Raw genomic sequence first — 22790 nt, forward strand, 5'->3', positions numbered from 1 at the left:
CGGGTGAATGCCATGGTTAGCAGAACACCTTGCCTGTACCTGACCCTGCGCGGACGTGGTTGCAACCAGCTTAACTCGAGATCTGCTCTCCCCCCACCACTCACTGCAGCGGCTAGCAGCCGGGGCTGGGCTGTAGGATTCAGAGGTCTCTGCTGTGCCTACCTTTCCTTTATGGTGGAAATCACCATCCTAGGTGAGGAAAAATTAAGAGGGATGCAAGAGCCCTCTGAAATTCCACTGTGAGCTGTCAGGAATACTCAATGGCCACGGGAAGATGTGTCTGTACTCATGGTCTCCCCTCCCTGAAGCTACTTTCATCGGACATGTGTACACACTGCTGCACAGAATTGCCTCACTGGAAGGGTGTCCACGTGGCTAGACCAGGCACAGGTTCCAGGTATCCCTGTGTGACATGGCTCATCACTGTGTCCTCGGAGCAATCACCTCACTTGCTGTCGAGAGAACCACTCCTGGCTTTCACCCCACCTCATAGAGAACACTTAACTGCTCCTCTATTGCTTTTGCTTCTCATTCAATTGATGCTATCATTCGATCTCACAGCTTTCCACATATGACACTCTCAGGTCTATCTTGTTGTCTCAGATTCCCTCCTGAACACTGGCTGCCTCCAAAAACACACCAAAGAGGCACCCTAAACCTGGTATATCCAGCACTGGATCCTGGATCCTAACATCAACACACCCACTGCTTACGGCTGCCCCATCTCTACCGAGGGCAGGTTCACTCCCTCAGGTTGCTCAGAAAGTCTCAGCATCTCCCGTCACTCCTTTCCTCTCGCAAGCACCGTGCCAGCCTGTGGAGCCCAAGGGCCTTGTGAAGGCCCTAACCTCTCCCGCCACCTTATCCTGCGCACTGCTCCAGTCATCCTGGTGTCTCTTGCTCAGTGAACAGCTGGTGAATTCTCTGAATCCACATATGTACCCCCCGCCTGGGGCCTTGGCACTTGACACTCCTGTTTCCCAAGTCTCAGCTGGCAGCTATCCAGGCCTTTGCCCAAATATCACTTCCTCTGCAAGGCCTGTAGGACTTCAGCACTCCACCCTCTTCTATCTTCCTGCTTTTTGCTCAGATCAGAGTCCTAAACAGACAGGAGGAAGGGCCATGCTGCATCAGCCCAGCCGCCCAGCCTGCTTCCACTGAGGGCTTCTGCATCTGTTCATCTAGTTTCCCCGAGACTTTCTGCCAATGGAAGAGGCGCACCTGCTTAAAGTGCACTGGCTGAGAAGCAATGTGTGCTCATCATCGGTGAGAACCAATCCCGTGCACGGAGGATGGCTTACATCAATCCACTTGTGCATCCAGGAAGAAAACTGGGGAGTCACCAGGTGTCTTCACACTCCTTCGGTATCTGGAGTCCATCAGCAACTCCACCACCGAGTGCTTCCACTTGGACCTCCTGGACCTCTGCCAGTGGCACAGTCTTTCCCATCATGACCATAAGTGACTCCTTAGAGCACAACTTGCTCACTGAATGGCACATCCTTTCCTTCCCACCCAATATGCAGTAGTGGACGGGAAGAAGCAAGACTTTCTTTGTCACCCAACAGTCATGTCAGCCAAGTGTGCTCTGACCTGTCCTGGGGGCTGCATGACCTTCACAACCTGTCAACCCTCTGTGCCAGAGAAAATTCTGATAGTTCTATTTTTTTTTCTTTATTGGTTTCATGGCTCAATCAACAGCTTGCTCAGTCCAGATTCATGGGCTCTGTGCCCACGTAATTCCCTCAGAGCCATAGTAGGTCTTTGATCTAATTGTTTCCAGCCAGCTCCAGATGCCAGCATGACATAACACTCTTGCCTGGGCACAATCTTCCAGCCTGATTCACTCCTTTACCTCCATGCAACTGGCTTTCAACTAATTCCAGACACCTGGAGGCCATGTAAATCAACAAGGTCAGCAGTCCCCACGCTGGCTGCATGGCATGATCACTCAGGGCGACATCTAGAAGCCATCAGTGCCCAGGTTTAAAATGCCTTGGGCCAGCAGATCAGAAGCTCCAGAGCTGGGATTGAGGGATCCTGGCAAGCAGCCAGGGACAGGAGCCCATAACCCTCATCTGACCCTTGCCCCGGGATGAGCCATCCTTCCAAATGGGAACATTAGCTTAGGGCCTGTCTCCATTTACCTCTCACTCTCCAGGATCTAGAAGCTGTCAGTCTCCTCTTTCACTGACCCAGGTATCACAAGCTTCTGTCTCCTTTCCCTCTTTGTGTGCAAACCAGCCCATTCTTTCTGAAACTCATCTTTTTCTTGTGACATCCTGCTGTCAACAGCCTCATGCCTGGATCCCTCCCAAGGGCTGACTGATGGCTCAGCTGGTAGGAAGTGTCCCTGCCAAGCCATCATGGGTGACACACTACCAAATGGGTCACCACCACATAACACATATTTCTGTCTCCCCCTACTTTCAGTATCAATCTCCTCAGTGTATCACCTGAATGCTATATTAATGCCACAAATGTTAAGGTTTCATCAGGGGTCTTTCAAGCATTGGAACTAGAGCAAAAACTAAATCTTTAGAAACTTATAATACAAAGTTTGGATCTGCTCCTATCACAGTCAAGCAATTAATAGAGCCTTCAAGGACCCAATTTTCCTTCTTCTTAGGATCTTCATCCTCTGGGTCCCAATGGGATTCTTCTCTCCATCAAGGTGACAATACAGAGAAAGTACCCTTCTATTCACTACCTCCTCTGGGAAGATACATGCAGCTATTCACAGAAGTCAGGGACAATCTGTCACATGACCCCACTGAGACAAAAGGCTGCTGGGAAATGGAGTCCAGAAGCTCAGCAACAACTGGCCAAGCCCACCCGCTCTCATTCATGGCCCACAAGGGTGGGAACCTCTGTCTGGTCTGTCTAAATCTGGGTCCTACGTACTTGGCACAGAGTAAGTACTCAAAGATTATCTTTTCCATGGATGAAACAGAATGAATCTTAACTGTTCTATTTTTTTTTTTTGTAAGCAAACTAAATGGACTGAAGACTAGAAGAATCGTGATACCTAGATAAAGCATTTAACAGAAACTTGTAGGAAAGGTTAGAGTGAATCTCCAAGTATTCTATACTACATACATAAAATCTGCAATGCAATTCATGCACATATGTTCATGAAACATATTACAATCATCTGGCACAAACAAACCAACATTCCTTCAAAATAGTAGCACAAATGCAGTGAACAATTCTCACAGACATTACTATTATTCAGATGACACCTCTATTTTTAAGGTAGGAACCTCTACTTGGCCTCAAAATTCATGCATATTTTCCTTAAAAAACAAAGGTGGGGGCCCGGTGCAGTGGCTTTGTGGCTAAAGTTCTTGCCTTGAACATGCCAGGATCCCATATGGGCACCGGTTCTAATCCCAGTTTGCTGCACTTCCCATCCAGCTCCCTGCTTGTGGCCTGGGAAAGCAGTCGAGGAGAGTCCAAACCCTTGGGACTGTGCACCCACGTGGGAGACCCAAAAAAGCTCCTGGCTCCGGATCGGCGAAGCTCCGGCTGTTGCAGTCGGAGTGAATCATTGGACATTGGATGGAAGATCTTCCTCTGTGTCTCTCCTCCTCTCTGTATATCTGACTTTGCAATAAAAATTAATAAATCTTTGAAAAAATAAAGCAAAGGTGGGTTAGTGTCGTGGCTAGCAGGTAAAAATGCTAACTCTGACACTGGCATTCCATACTGGCATTGGTTTGACTTTCAGTTGCTCCAGTTACAACCCAACTCCCTATTAACACACCTGGGAAAACCAGAAGATGGCCCAATGCTTGAGCCCCTGCACCCACACAGGAGACCTAGCTGAAGTTCTTGGCTTGGGCCTGGCCTCACCCTGCTCACTGTTGTCATTTGGGGAGTGAATCAGTGCACAAAAGCTCTATTTCTCAAACTCTTTTAAATAAGTAATTTTTTTCTAAATTAAGCATACTATATATAAAAGATCTCATTTTTAAAAACAAGTTACATATAGTCACACGCAGCTAAAGAACCATACAAGTATGTATTTACCATACAAGGATACTTTAAAACAGCTGTGGAAAACACAAGTTAAAAACAGCATTATTTCGATGCAAAGATTTTTGGAATCAATACATTGAAAGGGTCTTCAAAAAGCTCAAGGAAAATGAGTACTGTGAAAAACCAATGTACAGTTTCAGATATTTTTTTGCACCAAAAGAAAACTGTTTATTCAACTTCCCATGAACTTGAAGTAACTCTGTACACAATGACTACACACATCCAAATTCCAAATGCCACCATTACTACGACGCCAGCCTCAAAATGACGCATGCTGATGATACAGCTCCCAAAATGTAACAACTCTGAAATCAAAATAACGAATGGAAAAAGACCTACTCGTGAGATCAGCAAGAGACTAAACAAGATCTCACTGTGACCTGTGTACTCGTCCACACTCATGCGACAAGGCAATGGGAAAACTTACTAAGGGACACGGCACGTGCTTTGCAAATCATAAGCGAGTCAGGCACTTATCTTCAAACTGTAAAATTCTTGCTCAGCTTCAAAAAGGTTATGAAACAGTTCACTGAGCAAATTCAAACTAAAAACCACAAAAAGTTCCTCATTCTTCTGGGTCCCGTGTCTCGAATGAAAGTTTTAACCAGAAGCAGCAGATCTATGAAAGGTAATAGATGAAAAAATGACCTCAGTTAAGAGATTCTATTAAAAAAAAAAAAAAAGAGGAAGAAATCTTCACAAGTCTACTAACGCGGGTAGGCACTCCCAGCAAGGGAAACGTGACAAATCTGACACCTTTACATTCTCTGTACTCAACGAAAAAGAGAAAAATAATAATACAGTAAAAAGAAGGATTTAAAAATTGACTTCTCAGGCCCAGTATGATGGCCTAGCAGCTAAAGTCCTCACCTTGAACACACTGGGATCCCATATGGGCTCCGGTTCTAATCCCGGCTGCTCCACTTCCCATCCAGCTCCCTGCTTGTGGCCTGGGAAAGCAGTCAAGGACGGCCCAAAGCCCTGAGACCCTGCACTCACATGGGAGACCCGGAAGAAGCTCCTGGCTCCTGGCTCAGGACCTGCATAGGATCGGCCGTTGTGGTCACTTGGGGAGTGAATCATCGGACGGAATATCTTCTCTGTCTCTCCTCTTCTCTGTTTATCTGACTTTGCAGTAAAAATAAATAAATAAATCTCTAAAAAGAATTGACTTCTCAACTTCCAAAAAAAGTATTAGAATCTGCAATATAATAAGATCTAGGATAGGATTACAGTTTCATAAAACTTTATAACTAGATATAACTGAAAACCTAACTAAAAATTAAATCTCCAACACATGTTCAAAGACATAGGAAGTCAAATGTCATGTAGGTCAAAATTTGTTGTTTTCTCTTTAATGAAAACAGCTTATCTGCTGTAGCCTGCTTGAGTTTCTAAAAGAGTGAAAGGGAAGAAAAAGAAGTTATTAAAGCCCTGAAGTCCAGCAGGATTAAGGACTTAAACCCTGAATGATAGTTCTGATCCTGTGTATTTTTCATCCTTTAGCAAATCAACAAACCACAACCACCACCACCACTAACAATAATAAAACTAGAGGAATGGTTTTAAAACAAAGGTTATGGGAACTATTTTTTTTTGAGGGATAGGAAGGGATATTAATGGCATTCTAAGAACTCTAGAAATAAACTGAAAAGAAAAATCATTGATAAACCTGCTACCACTGATAACTAAAGGAAAAAAATCAGCCATGGATTTCTACTCAAATACTGTTCTTTAAAAAATAATTAATATGCAGAGTCCAGTGCAGTAGCCTAGTGGCCATAGTCCTCACCCTGTATGCACCAGGATCCCATATTGGTGCCGATTCGTGTCCTAGCTGCCCTACTTCCCTCCCACCTCCTTGCTTGTGAGAAAGCAATAGAGGACAGCCCAAAGCCTTGGGATTTACACACCCATGTGGGAGATCCCGGAAGAAGCTCCTGACTTCTTGCTTTGGATCAGCTCAGCTCAGGCCGTGGTGGCCACTTGGCGAATGAGCCAGTGGGTAAATATCTTTCTCTGTCTCTCCTCTCTGTAAATCTGACTTTCTAATAAAAATAAAGAAAATATTTTTAAAAACTGATATGCAAGGACACCAATGTGTCAATGGTAATTGAACACGCTGCTTTTGTTAACTCCGGGGGGGTCCATCTATTGCACAATTTCAAAACAAGAAGGCAATTACTTGTGACTTTGGAAAAGTAGCATCGTAACATTCCACTTTACTGAAAGGGCCTGTTCCAGATACAACAATATCTCCAACTCTTTAAAATTCTCCAGTCTTTAAAAATCTGCTCCTAAAACCAACTGAGAAAGCAGGCATCCCGCTAGCTCTGCTCCATGCCCCTAGGGGCACTTTGCAGCACCTCCTTATTTGTAGGCATCTGCCAGGAGGCCAGCTTGTGCTGGACGATCAGACGAGGGACAGCCAGGGACAGGGACAAAGAGAAAGCAGTTACCCAAGATGAGTGCTCCTTCATCTGGTGCTGGTTGCTGTGGTTGCCACTGGCATGGCCACGCCAAAAGCAGTTCTGGCAGAGCTGGTAGTTGTGGCACTGCTGGCATCGGTACCGGAAACCCATCATGCTCTCACAGCGGCAGTAGGAGCACTCCACGGGGTGGAAGACTTGCCGGTGGGAGAGGGGAGGGAAGGGGAGGAGCGGGATGGGGGGGAGACATTATTTCATTTGGAGAAGAAAATCAACCACATCTAATACAAAAGAAAAGGCAAGCTGAAGGAAATCTAAAATGTCAGTCTAATCATTGATCGAATGACTTAATCAAAAAGATCCATGTAAAATATGACATTCCAGGGCCATCTCACTGGGAATCAGCTTGTTTCTTTAAAATGCAGCTCTTCATTTCTCCAAATGCAGATAAACACGTACAAGTAAGGAATCTTGCCAACATGAGGTATCTTCATTGGTCCACATTTTCCAGAACCTCTTGTCACTTTAAAGAGCTGTGTGGGTGTCAGAGGCAGGCCCTCCCTCACTGATGGCTGAGGGCCACGAGAACCAGGCCTGCTCCTGCTGCTTGGGTATATATTTGCTTCCTTCCCTGCCCACAGAGCCAGGAGAGTGTAGTTTATGCTAAGTGGCCTGGACTAAGGTCTGCTGAGTTAAGTACCACCATACATCTGGGCACTAACAACAGTGGCAAGAGAAATATGCGGCCAGAAATATTAGGCCAGGGCAACAGCGCAGCCTCAAGTACCCCAGCTAGGGGAAGGGGCAGCGGTTGGGGTGGGGGGCCGTGGGGAGGGGCAGCACACTGCTGGCTTTCTTTGGTTGATCAAAGCAACAGGAAAAGTAGGGGGGAAAGGGTAACATTTATGCTCAAGCAGATCATGAATAGTAATTTCAACACATTTCTTCTTCCTTTTTGTTTTGAAAGGCCAGTGAGGGTTTGAGAGAGACAGAAGAAAATTTCCCATCTACTGGTTCATTCCTCAAATGCCTAAAGCAGCTGTGGCCGGGCCAAAGCCAAGACACAAAAACTCAATCCAGTTTTCCCACATGGGTGGCAGGACCTGAGTACTTTAGCCGCCACCTGCTGCCTCCCATGGTGTGTATCAGCAGGAAGCTGGAATGGAAGTGAAGCTGGGACTCTCACCCAGGTACTCCTATATAAGACACTGGCACCCCAAGGTACATCTTAATCCAAATGCCAGATATTTCAATTTCAAAAAATAGTATTTTACAGGCAGAGAGAGAGAAAGTGTGCTTCCAGCCACTGGCTCATGTTTCTAATGTCTACAGCATCCAGGGCTGGGTGGGGATAGGGGGACCAATGGTGAGAGCCAGGGACAAAATCCAGGTCTCCGATAAAGGTGACTGGAACCCGATTATCTCAGCAACACTGCTGTCCCCTAGAGTCTGCATCCACACAAAGCTGGAGCTGGGAACCAGAGCAGGTGTAAAACCAAGGAAACTGGATGTGTGATACGGTTGTCTAAACTCTTAAGCTAAACTGCCTATCCCTTAGTACATGTCAAGTGACAAATTTCAGGGGAAGGATCCAAACAAAAAAACACAAAGCAAAAAAACCAAACCAAACAAACAAAAAAACAACCCTAACAACAATAACAACAAAAACACCAGACATGCCATAACTTTTAATGCATTTACCACCATAAAAAAATCATACAAGTGCTAACAGGAGAGGCAACACGCCTTCTAGGTATTTGAATGACTGCACCATGCTTATTTCTTTGGGCAAACTAATACCACTAACAACATAAGACTATAATCCATAAGTGATATTCTGCATGTAAAGTGACATCCATAGATAGATGTTGATACCTATGGACAAATGAGATTTATTCTGTGCAACAAATATAAAATGCTTTTATGAAAAGAAGCTGGATATGAACAGCCAAGGTTTTCAAAGCACTGTCCCTAGAGGAACCAGGAATACCATAAAAATTTATAATCTAGGACTGGTATGGTGGTGTATCAAGCTAATCCTCCATGGGTTGGCAGCACTGGCACACTTATGGGTACCAATTTGTGTCCTAGCTGCTCCACTTTCAATCCAGCTTAAGACCTGCTTAAGACCTGGGAAAGCACCCATGTAGAAGGCCCAGAGGAGGTTCCTGGCTCCTAGCTTTGGATTGGTTCAGCTCTGGCCACTGCAGCCATTTAGGGAGTGAACCAGCAGATAAGAGTTCCTCTTTATGAAGTCTGCCTCTCAAATAAAAAGAAGTAAATCTTAAAAAAAAAAGAAAAAGCATAATTTTAAATTCTTGTTCAAAAAGCCTGTTAAGAAATCTAATTATCTCACTCTAATGAAAAGATTCTGGTCCTGTAAAAGAATAATCCTGGATCTGAGGTCCTTGTTAAATTGAGTCATAGTTGGGCAAAAGGTTGACAATTAAAAAAAAAAAAAAAAAGACCGGAGGAGTAGAAAAAGAGAAGAACATGGGATTCGACCTCCTCTTCACGAGGTTAACTAGGGGGCTGTGCTTGCCACAGCTCCTTGGCTGGCCCTCACCTGGTCCCACGGAGAGCAGAGAGCCAGGAGCTCCGGCCTGCCTCCAGCCACTCAGTCGGCCCAAATCAGCAAGGAGCTGACAGGGCTGGCAGACTGACGTGTACTTCTAAGAACTGCTGTTCCCATTCAAAGTGAAATAAGGACTTCAGGCAATTACTGACACCAGACCAGAGTAGCTTCCAGGTAAAAGAATAAAAAAAGGGAAAAACTAAAAGTAAACCACAAGACATGTGAAACCCAGAACTAAATTAGATCCTTGCTATTTTTTTTTTTTTAAGATTTATTTATTTTGATTGGGAAGTCATATTTACAGAAAGAAGACAGACAGAAAGATCTTCCATCTGCTAGTTCACTCCCCAAGTGGCCACAATGGCAGGAGATGAGCTGATCTGAAACCAGGAACCAGGAGCTTCTTCTGGGTCACCCATGTGGGTGCAGAAACCCAAGGCTTTGGGTCATCCTCTACTGCTTTCCCAGGCCACAAGCAGGGAGCTGGAAGGGAATGGAGCAGCTGGGATATGAACTGGTGACCAAATGGGATCCCGGTGCATGCCAGGCGAGGACTTGAGCCGCTAGGCTACTGCGCTGGCCCCTGTGATCTTTGCCATTTTTAAATCATTACAGTTTTAATGACTGGTAGTATGTATAGCTATCATTTCAGAATTCTGCTTTTGGGGGCTTACGCAATGACTCAATTGACTAATCCTCTACTTGTAAGCACTAGCATCCCATTTGGGTGCCGGTTTGTGTCCCAACTGCTCCACTTCCCATCCACCTCCAAGCTTGGAAAACCAGTGGATGGCAGCCCAAAGCCTGGGGCCCTTTTAGAAAACGAACCAGTGGATGGAAGTGTTTTCTCTCTCTCCTCTCTCTGAAATCTGCCTTTCCTATGTAACAGTCATCTGCTTTTTAAAGGAAGAAACATCCCATCTTTGAAAGCTAAAACCCTATGGTGGCAGGTGTCAGCCACCATGTTCCAGAGCGACAGCAGTGGGCACCGTGAACCAGCAGCCCCGACGCCTCCCACGCGATGGGGGACTGACAGCCGCTCACCATTCTCCACGTGCGCCAGCCTGTGCATGAGAGGCAGCCAGACAAGGCACTGCGGGGGAGGGTCGGCCATCATGGTGTCTAGGAACATGTTGAGCATGACCTTCTTCTGTGAAGAGAACAGAAACAAGAACGCTTTATCTCTCGCAATGACTCGCAGTGCTTATATTAACATCCAGAGTCTCCCAGCCATGTGGTACTTTACAGCAAGCTAAAAATCTTTTCTATCACTCTACAACATACCATACCATACTGCTACTATGTTCAACCACATTTCTACATGGATTATGTTTTTTGAACTTTAAAAAAAATTGATTGGCTTATTTTCTTTATTTGAAAGGCATACTAATAGAGATCTTCCACCACAATAGCTCATTTCATTCCTCCGATGGATGTGGCAGCCCAGGAATGGGCCAGGTTAAAGTCAGACACCAGGAACTCCACCCTGGTCTCCCACGTAGGAGCTCAAGTACTTGCACTATCTTCTCATGCTTTTCTCAGGGAGCTGGATCAAAAGTAGAACAGCCAGGATTCAAACTCTGATCTTGGGACAGGTTAACTTGCTGCATCCCTTTATTTATTTTTTTAATGTTTTCACACATTTTTTATCTTGGGGGTCTTAATGGCTAAAGTCCTCACTTTGCATGCCCTAGAATCCCATACAGGCACTGTTTCACATCCCAGCTGCTCTCTGTCCCATCCAGTTCCCTGTTTGTTGCCTGGGAAAGTGGTGGATGGCCCAGGGCCTTGGGACCCTGCACCCACATGGGAGACCCAGAGGAAATTCCTGGTTCCTGGCTTCAGATAGGCTCAGCTCCAGCCGCTGCGGTCACTTGGGGGGTGAGTCAGAGAACAGAATGCCCACCACAGTGCCCTCTGCTGCACTATCTCTCCAGTCAGACTGCCCATGTGCCGCTGTTCTAGTTTTCTCAATAGACAGTCAGCTTCCCAGATGGGTAGAGGGGAATTAGAAAGTACAGAAAGATAACACAGAAATAGGTTTGATGCAGATCAGTTTTCTCCACAAATATTTCAGATGAATTCAGTTTTTTTTTTTTTCTAACCCACCCAATGCCTTCCCAGCTTCCCTGGCACAGGCAGCAGGTGCGTACCACAAAGTGCAGCCAGCTTGACATGGGGGTTGCAGCACTGACCCCAGGGCACTGTTCCCCAATTCAAGGGTCACACACAGGGCCGCGCAATGTGGGATGTGGCCTCCTTGGTGACCTTGGCCCAGTGTGAGCCAGAGTTGGGGCTGCAGCCAGCCTTGTATGACTGTTCTCAGTACCACCACTTCTCTTAATGTAAAAAAAAAAAAAACCTAAAAATATGAATGTTTCCCCCAAAGATGTTAATTCACTAAGAGAAAGTAGAAAATATAAAACTGCTTAGAAGATTTTGCCAGATGATTATAAAGTAACTTTCTTTTTTTTTTTTTAAGATTTATTTATCTATTGGAAAGTTAGATATACACAGAGGAGAGACAGAGAGGAAGATCTTCCGTCCGATGATTCACTCCCCAAGTGACCGCAACGGCCGGTGCTGTGCCAATCCGAAGCCGGGATCCAGGAACTTCTTCCGGGTATCCCACATGGGTGCAGGGTCCCAAGGCTTTGGGCCGTCCTCGACTGCTTTCCCAGGCCACAAGCAGGGAGCTGGATGGGAAGTGGAGCAGCCGGGATTAGAACCGGTGCCCATATGGGATCCCGGGGCATTCAAGGCGAGGACGTTAGCCGCTGGGCCACGTCACCGGGCCTGATTTCTTCCGATTTTTTTTTTTTAACCTGTAATCATTGCAATACACACTGGAAACAAGGAGGGAGGGAATGTGTGGGACAGAACCCTCGAGGCTGCCGCCCCATCCACCACCACTGGCTCATCATGTGAAATCCAAGGCCATGCAGACCCACTGCTGCATCTTTCTGGCAGCTGGGGGAATCTTGACCCTGACAGAGTTACACTCAGTCATGCTTACTGAAAAAATCTTCAAAAGGAGAAACTGGGAAGTAGGGAGCAGAAAGGAGATAAAGGACAGGCTGAGCATAAGCTTCACAACAGCAACCTGGCAGCGATGGAGCTGACCGAGGGCAGGCTCGCCTGGACCAGGCTGGCACTGATGGGCAGCAGCAGTAGGACTGTCAGGGTGCACAGTGTCACGGAGTCCTCGTGTGTGGGGCCCCTAGACCTCGTGGCACCTTGGGAGAGAATCACCTGGGCATACAGGCTGAGGAAGAGGCAGTCAGCACGCTGCCTGGCCCAGTCCCTCCTGCCCGGGAGATCTCTGATTCCACGGGGAGTGAATGAACGACGCGGGAAACCAGAAGGTTGCCAAATGATTGCTTGGAGGACTAGATGTGGACGGCGCCTTGTAGGGTGGACGAAAAAGTCCCCAATCAACCAAAATATCTGTTTTAAATTACTGAGAAAAAGATGCTGTAATTATTATGTTATTATTTTTAGTTAATGAGAAGTGCAAAGCAAAAGCCTATGTTTGGATCTTGGTAGTCTTAATTTTTGTTAAAAAATTATGTTTTGTTTTGTTTTTTTTACAAATCCACTTATGACCATAACAGTGCATTCTCAGAAGTGCTTTGATGAATCTACCACAGGGAAATTCTTTAAATCTTCAAGACGAAAACAGAACAGATTCCAGAGGGTTCTCCCCCAGACATGGGGGCTCAGTTTGTAAAGAACTCCCCCACAGGCTGAGCCCGCCAGAACAGGGAAAGTGACAGCAAAGAGCTCAGGCCCAGTTCTGTCTGCGACCACCCCTGGGACTTGGGGAAAACACAATTCTGTTTTTTTTTTTTTTTGCTTTAAATCTATCTCTCAATGGCTACAATAGGGATTTTCAAAGTATGGTTATTTAGCAGGCACCTGGGAGGTCCCTAAACATTTCCAAGGAGTCCCAAAACAATTCTCATGACACTCCCTTCCACTCTTCAGTGTTAACTCTCACATGAGAGCATGGAGGGGCTTTCCAGGGCATGTGACCCGGCCACAGTGATCTAAAAACGCCCAAAGAATTCCCTCTCTCCAGCTGCGGACCTGGGAAAGGCCAGGCTTTGTTCTTTGAAACAAAACCAAAACCACATTATTTATGTATTTAAAGTTACTATCACAGAGAGAGGAAAAGAGGAAGAGAGAGAGGGAGAGAGAGAGAACTGCCATTCACATTGGTTCACTCCCCAGATGGATACAACAGCCAGGTATGGGCCAGGCCAAAGCCACAAGCTTTATCCGGGTCTCCCACGTGGGTGGCATCCTTTACTGCTTTTCCCAAGCAGTTATTGAACAGGGAGCTGGATCAAACATGGAGCAGCTGGGATAGGAACTGCAGCCCATAGAGGATGGCAACACTGCAGGCCGTGGCTTTGCCTGCTCTACCACAATACCGGCCCTCAGATTTTCCACTTAAATACTTTAACAAAAATAGTGTACCACAATAGATTTGATGGGTCGGTACACACGAGAATCCAATTCTCTCCCATTGAGCCAAGCACTATAAAAAAAGTGGCGTTCTTCTCACTAAATTTTTGCTCCAGAGTCTATAGTCACTTTCATAAAAATGCTATTTATGTTATGACTAGTATTTTTAATAACAATACATTTTTAAAAGATTTTTAAATTTTTATTGCAAAGTCAGATATACAGAGAGAAGGAAAGACAGAAAGGAAGATCATCCATGTGTTAATTCATTCCCCAAGTGGCCGTAACAGCAAAAACTGAGCCAATCCGACACCAGGAGCCTCTTTCAGGTCTCCCACATGGGTGCAGGGTTCCAGGGCTTTGGGCCGTCCTTGACTGCTTTCCCAGGCCACAAGCAGAGAGCTGGATGAGAAGTGGGGCCGCCGGGATTAAAACCAGTGCCCATATGGGATCCTGGTGCATGAACAGCAAGGACTTTAACCACTAGGCTATCATGCCGGGCCCAATAACAGTATTTTTTAAACTTTGCAATCTCAATTTCTAATATAGAAACAGTGACAGATATAAACCATATAAAGAAAAACTCCTTGGAGTTTAATTTTCAAAGCATAAAGCTGCCCTGTGATGAAGCATTTTGAGAAATGCTTGCAGATAATTAATAAATCTCAGTAAACAATCTCACAAAGGCAGCCTGGTTCTCTCCTCCTCCATCCCGTGGCTTTGTTACTACTCTCCTTGCACTCCTCCTCATTTTTTATACCACAATGATGATTATAACACTAACATAAAGATGTAAATAATGAATAGTCACATCATGTTCACTTCTATTTCCCTTCAGATTTAAGTATATTCCTATATAATAATGAAGATGGGATAGATTCAAACACATCATCTGTGTTTTTCCACTTAACATTTTATCATTTCATTCTGCACAAGGTCTTGATGATCATCTTAGCAGGTGCCTAGACCACTGACACCACCCCAGGGAAGACGACATCTGCCAGCCTGAAATCGGAGGTGACAAGATGCAGCTGCATCAAAACTCCGTACCAAGGCCAAGGGTCACAAGTTCCATCATTCCAATCTGTCTACTTGGCTTTTTCACACAGCTTCCTCTCCTTCACCATCATCACAAAGGAGAATCCTCCCAACCAGCTCCCTCTTTTACACAACGAAGGTATTGCACGATTTTTTCAGCTTCTTCAGAAAACACCCTTGATTTCTATGCAATTCTGATCTCTTGGTTCAGTACGCCAGGGGAGGCCATGGGTAAGAGGCAGCAAGGCGATGCCCACTCTGAGCTGGTGCTATTCCCTATGCGATGGTCTACGAGTCACTCCAAGGTACAAACCACACAGGGAAAGCCTGCTTTGAGAGAACGCACTTCTCCAAACTCTGACTGCAACTCTTGCTGCGTGGAGCTCAGTCCTGGCAAGCTCACAGCTTCTGGTTATCCCATGAGGATGATTTCTTCTTGCTTATATCATCTCCATGGACTTCAGAAAACTCAAGCTTCTATAGACTGAACTTTCTCTGCTTTTGCAAAAATGTTATTTATCAAAATGCAGCTAGATTATGCCACAGGAGTCTGAAGCAGGTGCAAGTCATCAGGTTGTAAATTCCAAGACATCACAATCATGCTGTCAGGGCAATCAGCAGAATAACAGACAGCGTCTTTAAGAATTAACAACTGGGAACTGGTGCTGTGGCGTGGCGGTCCTGGCTGCTCCACTTCCAACCCAGCTCCCTGCTAACGTGCCCGTGAAGGCAGGGACGGGGGGGCCTAGGTGCTTGAGCCTTTGCCCCCATGGGGAAGCTCTAGAAAAATCTCCTGGCTTCATCTTGGCACAACTCTAGCCATTGTGGCCATTTGGGAAGTAAATCAATGGATCCAAGAGCCCTCGCTGTCTCCCCCCTCTCTAACTTGGCCTTTTAAATACAAAAGAAGAACCAAGGCCCGGCATGGTAGCCTAGCGGTTAAAGTCCTCACCTTGCATGCGCCTGGATCCCATATGGATGCCGATTCTAATCCCAGTGGCTCCATTTCCCATCCAGCTCCCTGCCTGTGGCCTGGGAAAGCAGTCGAGGATGGCCCAAAGCCTGGGACCCTGCACCTGCATGGAAGGCTCCGGGCTCCTGACTTTGGATCAGCTCAACTCCAGCTGTTACAGCCATTTGGAGAGTGAATCAACAGGCGGAAGATTTTCTTCCTCTCTGTCTCTCCTCCTCTCTGTATATCTGACTTTCCAGTAAAAATAAATCTTTAAAACCTAGAAGGTGTGAGGAAGACAGGAAGTATAACCTGTCAGGATCATAACTGGTAACTCATAGACAACAGACTCAAATCAGCATTAGACAATAGCAAAACTACAAAGGCATATGGGGGGAATCAAGAGCGATCCTAACAACCTCTTAACAGGAGGTCATATGCACAGAGCAAGGGGGACCCCAGAGTGGAGCAGGCAGACAGGAGGAGGTTTGTATCCCAACCCTGAAGACTCCCAGATCCCCACCAAGGATTATCAGTATGAGCACCGAGGTCTACATCCCAACTGCTAAGGAGACCACAGGGAATTGGAGTGCCTTCGGAGGCCGAGAACTCTGAGGTCACCCACCCCCATTTGGATCTACCACATGGGATGGAAGAAGCCCAAATCCTGCCTTGCAGGATCCAAGGTCATCGGAACGACAACCAGGAGCACTGAGCAGTCTGCAGAAACAGAACAGTAAACTTCCTTCAGGACTAGGGAGAGGAACTTTCTCTGGTCCTTGCCTGGTTCCGACTTTGGGTCCCCACCCTCTCTCGTAATGACCATCAGGATAGCTCCAGAAACCCCTCAAAACAAACAAACAAACAAAAAATCTAGAACAGATAGAGAACAACAAGGAAGGCTTGGAATCAGACAGGAAATGGTCAACAGGGATGCACTTATAACTCACTGGGTGGGACACAGAGATTAGTTACTCCTCACTGGGGTATTGAAGATTTCTCTGCACACCCCTCCTAAAACTGTTGACATATGTCTTGTTAGAGTTATAGAGTTAGACTACCCGAAAACAGCCAGGTTCAGCAAAATCATGCTTCAACGCTATAAACTGCTAAATACTAAAATTAAAATAGACATGAGACAGCTGAATAGTAATCTATAGCCATTTTAAGGTGTATAGAACTCGGTTGTAATATAAACTTATAAGTGAAATGTCAATGTAGAAGTCACAGGTTGTGGTTCAGAACTTGCATTCTTTTTTTTTTTTTTCTCTTTTAACATATTGGTTACTCAATACCATGTCAACTAATTCCATAATGTTATAAATTGTTACTGATGTTGTGTCGGGGCTTTTAATTGATCGGGATGATACTCTGCCGGCTCTGCCCTCAGATCAGAAATGGTCTCCCCAAGAAACCGTTGAAATTATCTGGACAATAAGATGCTGGACTTAATGCTTGGTAGATGCTTGCAAGGAAAGAATCTCAACTGAATTTGACCTGTTGTAATGCAACAAGGTGGAGGAATCCACCATGGGGGGGTGGGTTGGGGAGGGGTGGGAGGAATCCCAGTGCCTATAAAACTGTATCACATAATGCAATGCAATCAATAAAAAAAACCACAGTTTAATCTTTTTTTAACATTTTTTACCGATCACAGTATCGTTATAATTGAGTCAAAGAATATGTAAGGTCTGGTGCTCCACATGGTTGTCAGTCGCTGTTCTTCACGAACAATTCTCTAGATAAATTCCCTTCCCCATCAACATTGCTTAGAGTAGCATTTCAGAACTTGATCTGTTTTCAGCTTGATCTCTAGACACACGGTATGTGAAAGGCCGCGAGCCACTACTACTGCCTCCCAGGGCACATACCAGCAGGAAACTGGATCAGAAGAGGGGCAGTGGGGACTCCATCTGGGAATGTGGATATGGGAGGCAGACATCCCAAGCAGGGATTTAGCCACTGCATCAAATGTCTAACTTTAAATGTAAAACAGCTGTGTGTGTTTGTTCTTTCATGAATCAAAGTATTACAGGTTTTTAAATTTCTTCCTGTTGTAAATGTTTAAAATGTTTACTTATGTATTTACTTGAAAGGGAGAAAGAGACACAGAGAGAGAAAAAGAGAGAGACTATTTTCAATTCAATCCCCAAATACCCTTAACAACCTGGGCTGATTCAGACCTGTGCCAGGAGGCCAAAACTCATCCTGGGTCTCTGCGGTGGGTAACAAGACCAAGTCCTTTAGCCAACACCTGCTGCTTCCCAGGGTCTCGATGGTAAGAAGTGGCTTCAGAAGCAGAGCTGGTACTCGAGCTCAAGCCCAAGCCCTCCAGTACAAGAAGGAGCACGTCAAGAAGCAGCTTAACCATTACGTCCAATGCCTCTCCACTATGGTGGAGGTAGTTGTAATTCTTATTTATTAAGAGTTATTAATTGATTGATTTGAAAACCAAGTGATGAGGAAACAGAGAGACATCTTATATCCAATGATTCACTTCCCAAAACGAGGGCCAGATCAGGCCAAAGCTGGAAGCCAGGAACTCAATCTGGGTCTTGCACATGGGTGGCAGGAACCCAAACACTTGGGTCATCATCAGCTGTCTTGCAGGTGCACAAGCAGGAAGCTGAGTAAGAGGTATGCAGTAGGCAGGATTCAATCCAGGCACTTCAATAAGTAGCAGCTCAATGTGCTGTGCTACAACTGGCTTCTTACTTTTAAACAGTTTCTGACTTACAGAAAGCTTATTAAGGTTGCTGAAATATTCCAACTTTCTAGACTCTTCAAGTGCTAACACTGTAACATTTCAGATGGAAAGTCTTAAAAACCAGGGCATTTCTGACATAATTAAAATACAAAGACCAAAATCAGGAAGTTACAGTTCATTGAGAGGTACTATTTTCCAGTCTACAAACTGTATTTGGATTTTTTCCAACATATGCAAAAGGCAGTCCTGGATGGTGATCTGCACTCTGTCTGCACATGTCTGTAGATTCCTTTCATCCTGAACATTCCCCTAGCCTTGCCTTTCATGCCATTGTTGATTTTGAAGAACACAGGCCAGCTTTGTTGTAGAAATCGGTTCTTCTGGGTTTGCCTGACATTTCCTCGAGATCCGATTTGGCCTGTGTTTGGGGGCAGGAGGTGGATAAGTGGGGCTGTGCACTTCCCAGAGCATCCTGGCAGGAGGCTGGCCCTTCCTCAGGGGGATGTGCGCTTGGGTCACTCAGCTGACTAGGATGGTGTCTAGCAACTCCCTCCAAATTAAAGGGACTTTGTTGCCCATCATAATCAATAACTATCTTACAGTACACACTTCTAAACAACTCTCATATCCTATTTCCATTGCTTTTTTTCTACCCATTCATCTTAACACAGGTCTTCGATTAAGCTTTGATTCTCCAATCTCTACCTCACAAGTACCTCACTGTAGTGTCTACTCAGGGATGTGCTATGAAGACCTCAGGAATTCACTCTCACTGACCCCAAGAGGTGATCAAACCCATCTTCAGCGTGTGCCCATAGAAGCCTGGGCTCCCGGCCTCCAGTGCCCAGAAAGCAATGGCCCAGCACTGTTACAGAGTTGTGCATAAAAACCATTGCAAGCTGCAACTCAACTAGGAAAGCAATCTATAGCCAGTAGCATAATGCAAACAGTCTCCAAACACTTTTGTCTGAAATTTAAATGTCGTCTTGTTTCTCAGAAAAGAGTCCTTCGTGGCCCCCACATAAGACTCTCAGGTGAATGTTTTTTCTTTCTGTCAGGTTCATCTGCCCCTTCCCCATCTTGAAGCTCCTTTTCCTCCAACAGTGAAGGCTGGATGCAGATCTTGGAATCTATGAACAGGTGGAAGGATGCCTGGGATGTTGGGGATGAGGGTCTTACCTGCTGTGGGAAACAGGTGCGGACGGAGTGCTCGGTGTAGCCAAAGGACGGCCCCTCAAAGACAGCTGTGGGCAACTTCAGAACCTCCTTCAGGAACTGGTCAAACTTGCTGAATATCATTAAACCATTGGAATCTGACATCTGGGAGAAAATATCTATGAAGCCAAGCGACAAAAGAATACTGTTTAAAAAAGGCGCTAAGTCACTGGACAGCAGTCAAAAGGATCATCAAAGTTATGATTTCCAGCTAACATGAAAACTTTTCTCATTCTTACGAACATTGTGTGGTGACTATACCGATGATGCTGTCCTGTCTCCCTCACCTGGTATTCTACCTAAAATCAAGTCCAACAACCATTCTCTCATGTCTACTACCTGCTCTCTTCTTCAGTGTGCGCGCTGCATGGTAGCTTTGAATTTACATGCGACTTTGTTTCAAGAACCTGCAGCAGTATCTTTACCTCTTAGTTACATACATATGCAATTATGGAAGACATAAGTATGTTTGAGATTATAAGTGTATTAGCATATTGCCATTAAGACATAAAAGAAATTGCATTATGCTTGTATATTCATCTACCAGTGATGTGACAGATAACCTGTGAACTAAATCCAAAAGGAGCACAAAGGATATTGAAGATATTCTATTTAATGAAACAAACAAACAAAAAGATATTCTATTTAATGAGTCGCAAAATAGAAAAAAGAATTCATATGAACTCTTCTAACTCCAAATATTCTGGTCCTGCAAGACCCTATTTTACATGACATTAGGCCAAGCAGATAAGAACATCACTATTTCTTGATCTTCAGCCACTCTTGTCTTCTCACCCACAGTTGGTGGGTGGGGAGGACAAAAATAACCAAAAACAACCTGGGACTTAAAACTTGACAAAGAAGTATAACCCAAGCTTGTTTTCAAATTACTGCACTTTCTAGTAAGCAAATTAACATATTAAATGTGCACTAAATAATAATTGTGAGAACTTTTGTGATGTAATGTTTTGAAAATTCATGTTCTGTATATTCATGATAAACAGGTATATTTCTCTGTATGTAATTTATATATAAGCATTACTCACTGGGTTCAATTTGGAAGATTTATTAAAGCACTACATAAAAAACATTTTAACACATTAATCAAAGGGGGATAAAATGCTAATTGTCAGCTGCACAGAGTGATTTTTAAGGCAGTAGAAAACTAGAAATTGCCAAGGAAAGGCAAATCTTCAGTATGTCTTCTCACAAGAGCTACTAGTTTGTAACCCAAACAAAAACATTAACTACACATATCTGTGGAATATAAAAGACTCAAAGATGTATGGCCCTATTGGAAAGTAAAATCCATTTACTCAGGAAATGTTCAGGCCATCCCTGACTCCACAGCATCTTTCAATACATCATACTAGTCTTCAAAACATCATTTTAGATAGCAGCACACACGAAACACAGCAGGTGTCAAGGAGCTCATAAAAAACGTCATTAAAAGACATGTACATTTTTTTTAAGTCCCTTCATACGTATAGGCAGAAATTGTAAAGAGTGTTGTGAAAGAAAGACATCTGAGAGCCAGGCAAGCCAGGTTCTGGAGTGGTGAGGTTGGGGCAGGCTGGGGGCAGCAATCTGGAGCTGCAGCTGGGCAGGGGTGGGGAGGATCACTGCAGGACGTGGCCATCACTGGTGAAGGACAGGGAGCCAAGCAGGGGAGAATCAGTGAAGATGGACTGTTCACGCTGAGAATGAACATGTAGTAAAGACTGCTGTCAGGAAGGCAGGCTCTGGAAGGATGGAGGCAATTCAGAACCTGGCCGACAGACTCTGCAGTTAGAGTGGCATGGGTCTCCAGCACAAGAGGTGCGAGAGTCAGGCTGGAACTGGGGACACCAGCCAGAAGTCCCCAGCATGATGCACCAGTGTGCTGATCGTCCATGGGGCCGAGGGCGTCCAGCCCAGACGCTGCAGTGCCGGGGACTGCAGCTGATGACAACCTGCCACAGAGAACTCGGGCATCCAAGAGGTTGAGGCTTGCTGGAATTTCTAGCTTGGGAAAACACTGACAACTCGGGCTGCAATAAACAAACTGAAAACAGAAAAGGCACTGCAACTAGCTTCAAAGAAAGCTGTGTCTGAACTGACCAGCAAATGCTCCCGTGGCACCATCTAGAAGACAGAGTATTGGGCCGAGTCCAGGAGCTCTGGAAATGTCCTAGGGACAGGAACTGCTGAGGCTCCATGACAGACAGGACATCAGGATCAACCTGGATGCTCCTCTCACCCCGAGGAAGAGATGCATCCACTGGGTGAAAATGAAAACAAAACATCCATGCATGACGCACCAGACGTGCCAAATTCCTTCTGAGCATCTACTTTCCTTTCTGGCCCACTGCCTACCATGGCAGCGTGCCTAGCAGAAAATGAGTTTGTGGCCTCATGCACATGCTGTGACCAGCAGCTGACCTCTGGGAAAGCAGCCTCCTGCCTTCCCAACAGAGACACGGATGGAGCAGTCATCTCAGGACCTGAAGCGGACACGCCCAAGTGCAGAGCAGGACGGAGGAGCTGCAGTCTCGAGGGCATCCCCAACTCAAGGTGCCAACCTGGAACTTCCCAGCCCCTAGACTTGTCCTCATTCAGGAAAAACAAATCCCAATGCATTTAGGCCACTGCCAAGTTTTCTGGTGCCACTCAATATATTCCATATTGGAAAAACAAACTAACAAACAAAAAACATAAAACCAACAAGTACTATGTTTATGGCCACCAATGTGGGGTATGTGAGATCAGACTGCATCCACCAGTACTTACACATGCGCCCAAGTGGCTTCACATGTAACCAGGACCTGCGTGTCTACACCCGCACTGACAAATCCACATATGACTCAGAGTAATAATGAAATGACTAATCACCACCCCCCAAAAACGATCTCCACAGTCACTATGCTACATGAATGGATCCAAGGTCTTAAAGTTTCTTTTTCAATTCAAGAATAAACAAGTTATAATTTAATCGGCCCAGATTACAATAAGGGACAGATCAAGAACATGTTTGTCTAATAAGAGGAACACCACTGGGAAGTAATTTCTAACTTCTTCAGATCCTAGCTCCACAATACCTTTCTAGAAAATGCTTCTTTCATCTGTAAGAAAAGCACTGAAAAATGACTGCTAATTCATAAGTGTTAAATGCAGCATAATAAACAATGAATCTGTGTGTCACTCTTTACACCAATAGGAGTAGCAAAGAGGTAAATGAGGCAATAAAATGTCATGAAAACAAGAAAAAAAAGGAAAGGAAAGAAAACTAGTCCTCTGCCGAAAGCCTTAAAAGCCTTCCGGCATTAGGGACTAACTCACTGCCCAGATTGGAAGTTAATTTCCACAGTAATTCTATGACTACAC

At 45.2% G+C, this 22790-nt stretch overlaps 1 protein-coding gene across 1 annotated transcript in view; it reads right to left on the minus strand.

The window, feature by feature from the left end:
• DTNB (dystrobrevin beta) overlaps nt 1–22790 on the minus strand; it is a 220691-nt gene that overhangs the window by 125675 nt on the left and 72226 nt on the right. The window contains exons 6-8 of the mRNA XM_040992931.1: nt 19392–19546; nt 10090–10195; nt 6501–6667 (exon numbers count right to left, since the gene is read on the minus strand). Of these exons, the coding sequence (XP_040848865.1) occupies nt 6501–6667; nt 10090–10195; nt 19392–19546 (428 nt within the window). The remainder of the gene's footprint in view (nt 1–6500; nt 6668–10089; nt 10196–19391; nt 19547–22790) is intronic.

Source organism: Ochotona curzoniae, unplaced genomic scaffold, assembly GCF_017591425.1.
Source record: "Ochotona curzoniae isolate NIBS_2020 unplaced genomic scaffold, NIBS_Ocur_1.0 contig_883, whole genome shotgun sequence".
In the NCBI taxonomy this organism is placed as follows: domain Eukaryota; kingdom Metazoa; phylum Chordata; class Mammalia; order Lagomorpha; family Ochotonidae; genus Ochotona; species Ochotona curzoniae.